Raw genomic sequence first — 13,576 nt, forward strand, 5'->3', positions numbered from 1 at the left:
AATACTGTTCAGCACAGTTTTAACCTTGAACTAGAAATAAACCAAAAAATGAGTTCTTTTAAAACCTGGAAGAAATTTCTCAAAAAAGTTTAGCAACCCTGTTTAATTATGACATTACGGGATTTGAATTGAAAAGATAAAAAAGGTCTTTAGTCTTACAATTTACGGGATATTTAAAACTTACAATAGAAAGCTATAGTACTTTCACTGAAACCTGGTAGTAAATGAAATACTTAATTTATGTTTGTATTTATTTTTTTAAAGAATTAAAAGAAAACTAAACGGAGTCATATTATAATGTACTTTCTAAAGATAATGCATGGAAAAGTTCGTAGAACATGTACTTTGTAAAAATTAGTTATGTCTACAAATATATAACTTACAGTTGACAAATATAAGATTAGAACTATGTTTACTAGTGTAGTATACTGATTTTAATTTTTACTATTTCAACGAGTCTTTCTTGAACAAATCTAGTACTTATACTGAATTGTTATAGTACTTAATTTATAATATGAACTATTATACTAAATTTTTACATAAGTTAAGTGTATGAAATAGGCATTTTATATAGCAGGGGTCGAGAGACATTTATAAATTTTGAGTCAAACTTTTAGAAAAAGTTGCTCGCGGCTGCAATGTAGAAAAAACGTCTTCCGCGGGCCGCCGTTGTTTCAAAATATTTGTAGTAGTCGACATAAAAATACTGTTATTTACGAAAAGTGTGACAAAATAAGCAATAGTAAAGCACTATTATAGTATAATGAACAAAAAAATACGCTCAAAAATTTAGTTTTAGGACCTGGTGCACGAAGAACCATTCGGTTATCAAATCGCACACCACTTGGATACCTTTTAACGTCTTGTTCAGGACTAGTAATGAGTAATTATTAATTTAATATCTTAGTTTTAAGCTTTTACCACAAAAAAAATTAATGACTTTTTCTATAAGGTATGCTTTAATCTGAAATGTACCCCGCGGCCGTAGTTTGCCGACTTGTCATTTAAAAGTTTAAAATTTTTTAATAAACAATAAATCTAACTAATAACTTTAAATAAATGTTTAAATAAAAAAGTCATCGAAAAAAACTGTCGCAATTCTTAAAACAAAAACGCCTAGCAAAAATTTCTCCGTTTGTCGAAACATTTTCAATTCTGCTCATCAAATAGAATCTGTTTTAAGTATTCTTTTGATAAGTGTTTTTATTTTACGAACTGATATAGATTTTTACTACTTTTTATATCTCAAACTATCACAAGCTGTACGATCCATATCTAAAAAAGACAGACTAAATTGCACATCATTCATCTTATAATTCTTTTAATATTAAAAATTAAGTATGCAAATAACTGAATTTTATTGTAAGTTTGTACTACATATAAGCTAAAAAGAACGCTAAGTTTAACAAAATTTTAGTTTTTTTTTAAAAGCAAGGAAAAACACTAAAAAAAAAAAAACTTAATAAAAAAAATTGTTTGGTATAAAAAAAACCGTAATTAAAGTGTAATAATAGTTTTTAAATTATAATTTTTTTACTTAGTAGTTAGTTTTTTTTCTGTATGATTAAATGTGTTCTTTTTTTGAACTTCTGCAAAAGGGCGACTTTAAAAACGAGTTTTGGAAATCTTGCTTTATACCTAAGGATAGCTCTTACTGAGTATGTTAATTGAGTACTAATGACTTTAATCTAGTCTAGATTATTTTATAATCTAAAAAATACATTATTAATAGTTATATAATAAGACGTAACATTAAAAGGCGTTAAATATACATGATTTTTTTAATGTATGTTAATATTTTATAGACTCCGTAGATCTGTTCTTAAATTTATTTGAGAGCAGTGAAACGCCGTTAGTCGGAATAAAGTTTTGACACAAAAACATCTGTGGTAGTTATATAATATAATAAATATTTTATAATTTTAAACAATTAATAGGCTTGAGCTTATTATCTTAAGCAAAAGTTTACTCTACAATTTATTTTTTATGGTAAGTGATTCTGAGTTAAGTGTCATATTTTTTTTTGATTCAATGTATGTATTTTTAAATATCATATAGTTATAAGTGTACATGTTGAAAAAGTTATATAATATTATTTTTATTTTATTTTATAGCTCCTGATATTTGAAGTAAAAAAGTGGTTTGTTGCTCGATGACCGGAAGTCTTTCTATGACCTTAATTTTGAGCTTCAATTCATTTACCTTCTTAAAGCCTTTTTTCTATTAAGCTGCCTAACCCATCCATGTCTGGTAAAATTTAAATTTTCATACAAAGCTATTTACTTGTTAGGCTAGTTAAGAACTTTAAATTAGATAATATGCTGAGATGCATAAATTCAATATTAAAATGCTCAATACTTTATGAATAAAGAAGAGACAATTCTTCTAAAATAAAACAAACGTTGGTATTATACATTCTTGAGCATTAAACCTTCTTTAAAATTGGGTTCTAAAAACTTCAGTAGCAAGTTAAAAATACTACTATAAAATATATATTTTCAGTAATGTTACTGTTCTCAAGAAGGTTAAGTATCCAAAAGTTTTGAAATTAAAAAAAAAAATTTTTAGCTCATTAGTAAAAAAAGAAACTCTAGCTTGATCTTGATTGAAAAATTTATTTTAGATTTTTTTGTGACATCTTATTACTTTTTACAACAGCATTTTATTTTAAGTAATGAAGGAGTCTTTTTAAGACCTTATAGTGATAATTATTTAATTTAGATTTTTTATTCATCGAAAACGTTTAGTTTTTTTATAAAAAAAGGTTTTAAAGTTTAAAACTTTCACAAGATTTTGAAAATAATAAATACTTATGCTGTAAAAAAAAAACTAATACTTTTAGATTTTAGTTTTGAGACGTTATATTTAAACTACTGAAACAAAACTACTAAATGTAGAAGTTTATTGTACACAAAGCTCAATGTTAAACTTAATTAAATCATATAAGCATGTATAAACAGTTTTTTTAAATATTTAAACCGGAATAGATACACATAAAACAAACAAGACCCTATTAATATGAAAGTTTGTCAGATAATTGAATTTTCTTTAAATAGCTACCCCTGATCATGATTGTTAGAGACACGCCTTCTGTACTTCTTAAATGTAAAATAACCGTAATACATACTTTTAGATTCATAGTTTCAATTGTTTAGAGTGTTTTAGTTAAAAAAAAATTATTTAAAAAAACGTATTAGAAAAATGCATAACAAAATTTCATCTTACATACTAAGTCTTCTTATTGATTTATACCTGCCAATTAAGTTGTATGAAAAAAAAACTATACCAACTTTTTTTTTGTAGGAATAGCCTTAAGTATCACATTTAGACTATTTAAAAGTAGTTTAACTAGATGCTGTAGAGTGTAGGTTATATAAACAGCAATGCATTTACTTTTAGTGCTAGTATTATATGTGAACTAAAATCATGTAGTTTTTATATGCAACGGAATAATTTTAAAAGCTAAACATCTAACAAAAAAAACAACTAAACTTTAACAGCTTTTTGTATATTCACATACTTGTTGACCACTATATCAAACCGCTTAGAAAAAAATTTATCAAAAAGTAAAAATCACGGATTTGTTGTAGGATTTTTTATTTTGAAAATATTGCTATCCGTTTATATAGGCTAAATTAAATATTTTAATTTTTTAAATAATAACTAAGTTACACTATGATAACCTAAGCGCTTTTATTATTTATAAAACTTAAAAAGCAGCAACTGTTAATTTAAAACAAGGGGTTTGTGAGTAAGTCAATAATTTTTTACAACGTACTTATTTCATTTTGTATTTCACCCACTGTATTCCGCAATACTTACTTTGTTAAAATATATAAATCTTGATAATGGCTCAAGTTGTTTAAGTTTGTTTGATATCGATTTAGTTAAAGAAAAAGTGTTTGCTAGTGTGTATATCTAAGTATAGATACCACATAATTATTATTTATTGTTTATGCACGTTACAACTTTAAGCTAAAGATGTCTGGTACTTTTTTCTAATCCAGTCTTAAGATTTATATGTTTATAATACTTTCATGTTAAGATAAATTTTATACTTACACAGAAGTTTAGACAATTTTTTTTTGTGCTTGTACTCTGAAATCAAAGTAAAATTCAAATAGAAAAATTGTATTTTATTATACCAAAGATATTTTCAAAATGAGTCCTGTTACTAAATTAGTTTCTATTGGTAGTTATACAAAGAAAAATTATCTTAATTTCATGCAAGCAAAGTTTCAAAAACTAACAAGAAAACTGATAAATTAGCAAGTCAGGTTTACTCTGTTTGAAAACGAGAGAAAAGAAAAAAAAAATACAGTAACGGACTTAAGACGGGCGAGGTTTACACAAGTGTACTTTACAGTATTTAAATTACCAAAATTGTATTGTAAATTGCATAAGAAGTAGACATGTTAAGCATAATAAAGCCTTAAGGGTTTTGCGTGTACAATTATATCATAGTTTGGAAACTACTTAATTATATTGGTTATACAACTTTGGAAAATTAAAGTAAAAGAAAAAGAAAAAAAGTTCGTGTGCGAGCATTTATCAGAAAGCTTATCAAGTCGAATATCTCATATATGTGTCAAGCACTGATAAGTTTTTATTTTGAGGTACAAAGTTTTGCGAGCGTTGTTTTATTATTTTTGGCTTAGGATTTTTTTTGATCTCTTAAAACTAGTGTTTTTTTACAGCTGGATATAAGAATGACTATACGATTACATACATCAGTGTAACGAAGTATATTAAAACTAAAACGTATTTTTAAAACTGCATTATAAGAAAATCCTGAAATTGATTCATAGTTTTTTTTTACCATTCCTAAAAATAAAAATCGAAGTTTTTTAATGAAACTTTACATATTTAAAGTTGCGATTTTAGATTAGTTCAAAAACTATTTAACCTATGCTTGGATTTTAACGAGTATAAAATAAACTAATCTTTTGTTTTTATTAATTTTGATTAGCTTTTATTAAATACTAGTTAAAAACCAATAAAATGATTTTATACTTACAAACTTAAAATACATGTAAAATATACTTTAAATAAAGACAATAGAAAAAAAAAACAGTTTAGTTAATGAATTTTTCAGGAAAATAAATTTTATGATTTTTAGTAAAGTAAAAGTTGATAAAATTTTACAAGCAGTAGAAAATATGTACATTACAAAAACCTATAAAAGATAATGCTAGAAAATTTTCTAAACATTTTGAAGTAAAAAAAATTATACAATGAATTTTTAAAAACATTATTAAGGTTAAAATTTGCCGTACTATCTGTTTGGAACAAGCGATTTATTACTAACATTTTAAACTTAAAAAATTTAGTAGGAAATTAAAGCTTTTTGTAAGTATATAAACTACAAGCACTACAAATGAAAAATAGACAATTTGATTGACTTATATTTTTTTAAAAATAGCTTCTGTAGATAAGATAAGATATACTGTAATTAAAAATTTCAAGCATAAATATGTTTATGAACAAATTTATTTTGATTGTTTTTATAAACAATCTTAAAAGTGTTTTATGTTAAATATTTAAAAAAACTTAATTAATTGTAGATATTTCGTAGATTTTTTTTGTTTAAAATGAAGGTTCTTCTTTTAGCTTTTGCTGTTGTTGCTTGTTTTTCTTTAGTTTTGGCTGAGTCAAGATCAAAATTAAATGGTAAGATTATTTTACTCTATACTTTAATTATATACCTAAATTAAAAAAAACTTTATTTGAAAAAAAGTCCTCTTTTTAAAAGCTAAAACAATTTTTAAAACTTTTATAAAGAAAGATTAGCACAAATATTTTTGCTTTTAATTTAATAATTATGATAGATTAGCTTTATTTGTACTAATTCGATGTATGATACAATTATAAGTTTTGTTTTAGATCGTTTCGTAAATAATTTTATAAAATTTTGGTGGTTGAACGTTTTTGATTATAGCTTAAAATAAGAGTTGGTTTTTACACTAATGATATTTAAAAAAATTATAAACAGCTCGTAAGTATTAGTTAATTTAGAGCTTCTTGAATATAGATACAAAAATAGCAGACTTATCAAAAACAAAATAATTTTATTTAACCCCAACTTCATTATTCATAGCTTTATATAAAAGTTTATACATTATAAAAAAACTATAAAAACTTTAAAAGTTTGTGTAAAAATTGTTGTTCATAAGTGTTTATATTTCATAAAAAATAAATAACATTGAATTAGAAAGTTTTAAAACAATTTATATATCAGTCAAGTATGAGGTTTGGCACTTATCAATGATTTGCTTTATGAGTAATATTCAATTAAGGAAGTGTCTACTTTACATACAATTTTTTAATTATATTTATTTTAGTAATCTAAATGTAGTTTGTTCTATAAATTTCTTTTGAACTTCTTAGCTATCATCATAGAAAACTATCTAAAAGCGAGTTAAATAAAATTGTTTAACAAGTAATAACAATTTTACGTTTTAGTTTTTTTGTCTTATAGCTATATTTTTGCTTTCTTTAAAATAAGTTCAACGTATTTTATAATAAACAAAAATTATAATTTATATATTTGAATTGATCTTATCTTCAGTACTAAAATAAGTAAAAAAGAACACATTTAATATAAAATAGACACTCTTTATATCAAATTCATTAAACTAAAATATTTAAAATGTATTTAAAGAAAAGTAGTAATTTTTGAATACAGATGACTTGGACAATTTTGAAAAAAGCGAAAACCTTAGCCTAATGGCACGAACCATTTTTAGAATACGAAGAACAACGCCAAGCGTATGTGCGAACAAGTGTATAAAAATGGGTTCTTCGTGCGGCAGCTTTGAGTTCAACAAAAACCACTTTTCTTGTTTCGGAAGGCGAACAACAAGAAAAGCAATTTCTCGGATGTCAAAGAAAAACAATCGTCGACACAAGAAGTTTTACTTGAGAGCCGATCCTCGTTACGATGTCTATTACAAAAATCCAAGTAGCTACTTTTTTTTTAACGCTAAAGCTAAATAAGAAACTGTTTAGTTTATATTTTTCCATAACCGTTTAACATTATCGCTTTGGTTATCAATATATACAATAAAATATCAGATTAAAAGGGTTGTACTTAGAACTGAAACAACAAGGAAAATGCTTTCTAAAAAAAGGTTATGCCAATTTTAAACATACATAAGATACTTTAAGATAATTTAAATGTTCTATTAGTCTTATGCAAACTTGTACTTATGTAAAACACGAGCGTAAAAAACTAATGATTGTTTACTATAAATACGTAATACTTAACTATACAGTATTTTATAGTATAAACTAGAGTAATTAAGTTTTCAAAACTATTTCATATTAATAATTTTAAACTATTCGTAAATTTTTTCTAAGTAAGTTTAGCCAGATAAAGTTGGTTTAAAATAAACACAAACTGACAGTTACTTATCTATTCTCGACATTAAGTTAGACTTAGATTATTTTTGTAAGAACTTTTTAAATAAACTTTAAACTTAATGTTTTAAAAAATAAATACTGTTGATGTTTGTCATAATATCAGGAGACTATTCTATAAATTAATTAGAAATTGTTTATGTTTTTGTATCGTATAAATATAAAAACGGTGCAAAAAAAACGTCTTTTGGATTTCCATATAAAAGATTTTTTCCGAATACTTTTTTTTTGTCTAATTTGGTACTTATGTGAAATTACTACAAGTTGTAAGTGATTAAACTCTGCTTAATTTCTTAAACCAAAGTTTTGTAATTAACAATTGAAAAATTTTGAAATTTCAGTTTGCTTCGTTTAAGTTTTCCGTAATAGTTAGCAAAAAAAAGTAATTGTTTTAATGTTTAAGGTTTTATGAAAAAGGTTAATGTAAATTAGCGTTAAAGTAAAATATAAATTTTAAATCTGATATTATGCAGTCTTAAAAATAACTAGTTAATTGCTAGTCCTTTTTAGACAAAGTTGAAGTTAATCAAGAAAGAAAAACAAATTCTATTCGACCGACAAAAGTAGAAATATCATTCCAAAAAACTACCACAACAACAAAACAATCAACAACAACAACACAATCAACAACAACAACACAATCAACAACAACTGCTAATAGATTAACTAGCACTACTGAATCCCTAAGATCGTATAAATCTAGTCATAACTCAAATAAAAACGACGATATAACTGACCTAGAAACTACTACTACAAGGCGCCCAGAAACTTATGCAAAGACTACAAGTACCAAAAAATGGAACAAACTAGTTTTTCCTACGGTCAATTCGAATCAAAGAATAAGAGAAACCTCGGAGGAATACAAAAGTACAGAAGAAATTCAAGGTTGGTGATTAACTACTGTTTAGCTTGCTATACAAAAACAGAAACTTATTATTTACAGATAGATATTTTTTACCAAAAGTTAAAAGTTTAAACAAAGATAAACACAATCTTAAAAATTTCAGATTAAACTAAAAATCTTTCTGACTTCATAATCTAACTTTTATTGTAACTCTAGTTTTATTAATAGGTTTTTTCACTCATTTCTTAAAGTTCTATACATCCACAGTTTAAACTTTAAGTTATCAACAAAACCATCAAAACTTTATAAAAAAAAACTGCTTTTGAGTTATAAATAATCAGATATGCATTTAAGACACCACCTAACAAAACTAAAGTGTACCTTATAAAGCTAAAAAAACGGCGGAAAACTTTTAGTTAGGATTTTAGAACAATAAGCTATTTTAATAGCAACTTTTATTTTTTCTGTTAACTATTTACAATTTACTTGTTTGACAGTAAAGTAATAAACTCAAAATAAAGTAATTTACAACTTAAGTACGTTATGTTAGCATTAAAGCTTCTTACCCAACAAACTAATTAATCGTTTGTTAAATTTTCTAAAGGTTTTGCTATCAAAAACTATATTTTAGTTGTTAAATACTTATTAAGCAATAAATATCATTAAAATAAAAATAACTTATTTTTGAATTTTATCGTTAAAGTTAAACAAGTAAACGTTTTGTTTTAACTTTAAACAAACTAGAGAAAATCAGCAAAAATTAAAACTATCTTTGAAAAAAGTTTGTGCTAAAAAAGAGCTTGTAAGTTTAAAGCATATACACAGTTTTAAACATGCGTTTCAAGCAAAAATAAGACCACTAATAGAGTTTTTAAATTTAAGTTAATGAAAAAACTGAGTGCATCTGTCAGTATTATGCTGGTTATTATCCTCATGGGAAATCATTTGTGACAAACGCTACGCACTTTCATTTACTTACTTAGTTTACAGTCTAAACTTTAAAGTTTTATTGAATTCTTTGAAGTAATTGAGATTTACTTCAGAAGCTTTTTCTTGTAATACAACTTTTCAAATTAAATCTAAGTAGTAAAAAGTTTTGAGAATATTAACAAGTAAACGATATTAGTACAAAAAATGTACTGTTACCGAAAATTTGTCTTTAACAATAAAGTAAAGAATTTTGTTTAAATATTTTTATACAATATTTTAAGCTTTAATTAATCAAAATTTTAAGTTTTTTAAACAATAACTTTAAAAACGTTAACAATCAATACTGTTAAGTTTATAACTTTAACTTATTTGTTTATTAGATTTTGAAAAAAATAAAAATTAAGCCGTAGTTATATTTGCAACAGCTTTTATGAAACATGTAAGATTTTACAAAAACTTAAAATTTTACTAATTTTACAAAGAACAATGTTATGAGCCAATCGGCATAGAAAGTGGTGAAGTTGAAGACTCTGCGTTTTCCTCCTCGTCAGATTATAGCAACGCATATTCAGCATCAAAAGCTCGTCTCAATAACGGTTATGCATGGTATCCAAAGCAATCTTCTGCAGCTGACAATATGTTTTTACAAGTTTGCAGTAGTTTTCACTTTTTTTGTTAAAAGCTAAAAACTGATAACTTTCTATAACTTGTATACCTTAGATGACACAAAAATAAATATCAGTTCTAGTATTCGAAAAAATAACATCAAGGGTATTTAATTTAGTTTTAAAGTATGAATGAACTGGTAGTAAGAAAGATTTAACCGAAAACTTACAACAATTTGCATCTAATTTATCAAAAACTTTAAAACTTGTAAAACATACACAAAGTTAAAAAATCTCAAACTTAACTTCTTAAACTTAATGTTTTTAAAACTGTTTTTAATTAATCATTTTTTATCAGATACGTGACTTTATAAAATTCTTATAAATAATTTGTCTATATGATAAATATAAAGAGTACCTACTTTTCATAGAGATCAAAATTTTTAGACAGCTAGCAGCTTTATAGGTAGTTAAGATAATTATTTAAAAAAAGCTATACTTTGAAGTAGATGTTGTTTTTTTTTGAAGTTAAGTTTTAAAAATAAATAGGTTGAATTTTTATTGATTTATTATGTATTCAGATCAACTTTGAAAGCTCTTTTTATTTGGCATCGATAGATATTCAAGGTCATAAATACTGGACCACTAACTACTATGTCACGTATTACAAAGTTGAGTATAAAACAAAAGACCAAGAAGAATACACACTGTATGAAGACGAGACCGGCGTTTCTGAAGTAAGCATGTTTTGAAAACTATTATTTATCCTAAAAATTTTTGACCTAAAAAGATTTTGCCAATTGGTTTAAAGCAACTTAAGCTATCAATAAAATATAAATTTAAATTTAAAGCTGGTTTGTTTACAGGGATGAATTTTGCGGTTATTAAAAATTATTTATAATTTTTTTTTTCAATCAAAACTTAAAAATCTTTAAAAAATATTAAAAAATGTAGTTTAAGACTTTCGAAAACTTGTACAGCAATTAATAAATTTCACTTAAAACTATTAAAAACAGAAAGTTTAAAAACTTAATGATTGTAAAATTCAATAAAAATAAATACATTTACTTCATTAACAGTTAAAATACTTAAAATAAGTATTTATAAGTAGCAGTATTTTGTTTAAAACAATTTAGATTTTTACTTTTCACAAACTATTCATCTTCAATTCTTTCTTTAAATTAACTATTAAAAATGTATGTTACAACACAGACCTTTAAATAGTTGACAAGTTTATTATTAAAAGAAGTAGTTCCCAAAGTGAAATAGTAACTAGGGGAGCTATATCGCTCCTGTTGGGGAGCCCTGACTTAAAGGCTGTGTATAAACTTAGGTATAACCTTTAACAAACACTGATTTGATATTAGCAAAACTAAACTTTACTGCAATCAGTTGAACAAATTACATATACGATCCGAAGTGAATGAATGTAATATTGTACTATAAAATACTGCAATTTAATATAAAATTTATTGCTGTAGTATAGAAAATGTTTTCATAAAAGATGAAGTTATTAAGAAATCTATACAACACTAGTCTATAAAATAAAAATATTATGCACAAACACAAATTACTTAACTGGTAAAATTAATTAGAGTAAAGTTTAAACCGCATGTCATATGATTTCATCACTTAAAATGATTATTTAAAGTTAAGCTAAAAAACTAAAAAAAAACATAATAAAATGTTATAGACTAATTATTATACTTCAATTTATTATTGAGTTAGTATACAAATAATTTATTGATAAAATATTATTCATATAAAATAAACTTCTAAGCAGCAGCGGGTAAAAGTGACATTTTATCAATTTTCATTAAAAAGCTCAGAGCAACTTTTATTCTCTAGATATTAGGTTTTAACTTTTGAAAGTTTAGAGCAAATCAAATTTTAAACGGGTTGGTGTCAAATATTCTCGGATCATTTTTTGCAAAGGTAACACTTTTGAACGGGCGTCAATTTTACACTTAACTTGACTTTCGTACTACGGACCTTCACTTTTTGATGATTTGTCACTTGTGCTCAGAAGAATAGTTTATTTATAAGTTTTCGATTTTGATTAAAAAATCTTAAGATATGTTTATTTAAAATAAAACTGTAAATTCTTTAAAAATCTAAAATTACGATTAAATAGCACTTAATAACTAAAATTACTTTATTTTTTTCTTACAAGTTAAAAAAAAGTATATAAACGTTAAGATATTTTCGTTTGAGTTGAAGAAATACATCCAAAAATTTAAATTTAAATTTGTAAGTTGCAATCTTAAACGCATTATTTTTTTATTCAGTTCAAGAACTTCAAGCTAAGAATTTAAATAATCTGATTATAATGTTTCTTTTTCCCAAAAAAACTGAGGTTATATTGATGATAAAATATAAGTGATTAAAAACGATTATACTTAATTCCGTGCAAAAAAGACGATACATGCAAAAGTGCCGACACGTGTACTTTATGACCCAATACCATTTTTAACTAGAAGAACAACATATTTACTAAACTTAACTGGTAGCTTCAATTCGACTATCTTAAGCTGAGCTTAGATCTTTACACAATAAAAAATAAGGATAGACTGTACCATGACCATAAACAACAAATTTTGCATTAATTCATAAACATTTTTGTTCTTATCAGAAATACTCAAGTAGGAAATAAATTGAGTAGTTGTTTATCGGTTACATAGCAGCATTGTTTTAATTAGTATCAGAAAAGCTAAGATGCTTTCCCCATCATTTAATAAGCACTTCACCACACTACCATTAACATTAGCTTTCTTAACAAACAACGGCAATTTTTTCCTTAATATCTATCTGCTGTTGGCTTATTAAAACTTTTCGAAAATTTTTCTGTTTTCCTGAGATAGCCAAGACAATGCTACTACTTAATTAACCAATTAAGCGTATCTTAAGTCTCAAAGTGAAACTGAAAATGTCAAAAATGATTGAGTTATAAACGATTTGATTGCGAAATTTAATTCAATGTCTCAACAAATGGATGCTTGAGTACAACAGTACAGAGTCTCGTTGGATTTGACTGAAACTGCGGCCCACGCAAGTATGTCTGCTTAAACGAAACCGGTCGTGGGTTGCTGCAAAAACTGATCTTGATGGTTTTGTAGTGCAGTCTAGTGTCAGTCTAGTTTATGTAGTAAATTAGATATGTCACAAAGTTTTAGTCATATTGAAAACATTTTTACAACACTAAAGCTGTATTTTATTTTAATATATGTGTTTTTCAGATTGCTGGACCATCCGATGCAAGCACACCAAAAAGATACAATTTTGACACACCTTTTCTTGCTGACAGTATTAGAATTATTCCCCTTTCTTGGTCAAAATCTGGAGTTGGAATTCGCATGGAGCTTTACATTAAGAAAAATTGCTAAAATTATAATTTTTTTCACAGTTTTTTTTAAGAATGTTTTTATAAAGCTCTTGTTATGAAATTTTTGTAAAATTTTCAACTATCAAAAAGGTTGGTCAAATACTTACAGACTAGTTAATACATATTGTTCTGATGAGTTTGTTTGAAATAAAACTCTTTGTTTTACCGCCAGCTTTTAGTTTTATAGTTAAATGATAATTGCTGTTAAGTAAATTATTTTGGAAGTTTTTCTTTAGTTAAAACATTTTGTAAAGAAATAATTGATAAAAGTAGAAAAAAAGTTTACTTATCTTGGTTTGCTTATGTATTGTTTACTAAACAAATTTAATATAATATTTCAAAATGTATTACAACCATTTAGATAATTTTCAATTTTTTCTTATTATACTTAATTGC

General features: G+C 25.0%; 1 protein-coding gene across 1 annotated transcript; it reads left to right on the forward strand.

Annotated features, from left to right (window-relative positions):
• Positions 1–5,568: 5,568 nt before the first annotated feature.
• LOC145840526 (uncharacterized) lies at positions 5,569–13,345 on the forward strand. Its single transcript, XM_082947815.1, has 6 exons — positions 5,569–5,670; positions 6,686–6,961; positions 7,930–8,304; positions 9,676–9,842; positions 10,380–10,535; positions 13,035–13,345. Exons 1-6 carry the CDS (start codon positions 5,592–5,594, stop codon positions 13,179–13,181), a joined length of 1,200 nt encoding a protein of 399 aa, XP_082803941.1. The 5' UTR covers positions 5,569–5,591; the 3' UTR covers positions 13,182–13,345.
• Positions 13,346–13,576: the final 231 nt, after the last annotated feature.

The sequence above is a fragment of the Thalia democratica genome, chromosome 7 (assembly GCF_965202585.1).
Source record: "Thalia democratica chromosome 7, ktThaDemo2.hap1.1, whole genome shotgun sequence".
Taxonomy (NCBI): domain Eukaryota; kingdom Metazoa; phylum Chordata; class Thaliacea; order Salpida; family Salpidae; genus Thalia; species Thalia democratica.

Excerpts from the sequence above, each read along its gene's own strand:
- LOC145840526 (XM_082947815.1), top strand. The coding sequence starts at position 5,592 with ATGAAGGTTCTTCTTTTAGCTTTTGCTGTTGTTGCTTGTTTTTCTTTA. Across the intron at positions 6,962-7,929 it reads TGTCTATTACAAAAATCCAA|ACAAAGTTGAAGTTAATCAA; the intron begins GTAGCTACTTTT and ends AGTCCTTTTTAG. Across the intron at positions 8,305-9,675 it reads AAGTACAGAAGAAATTCAAG|AACAATGTTATGAGCCAATC; the intron begins GTTGGTGATTAA and ends AATTTTACAAAG.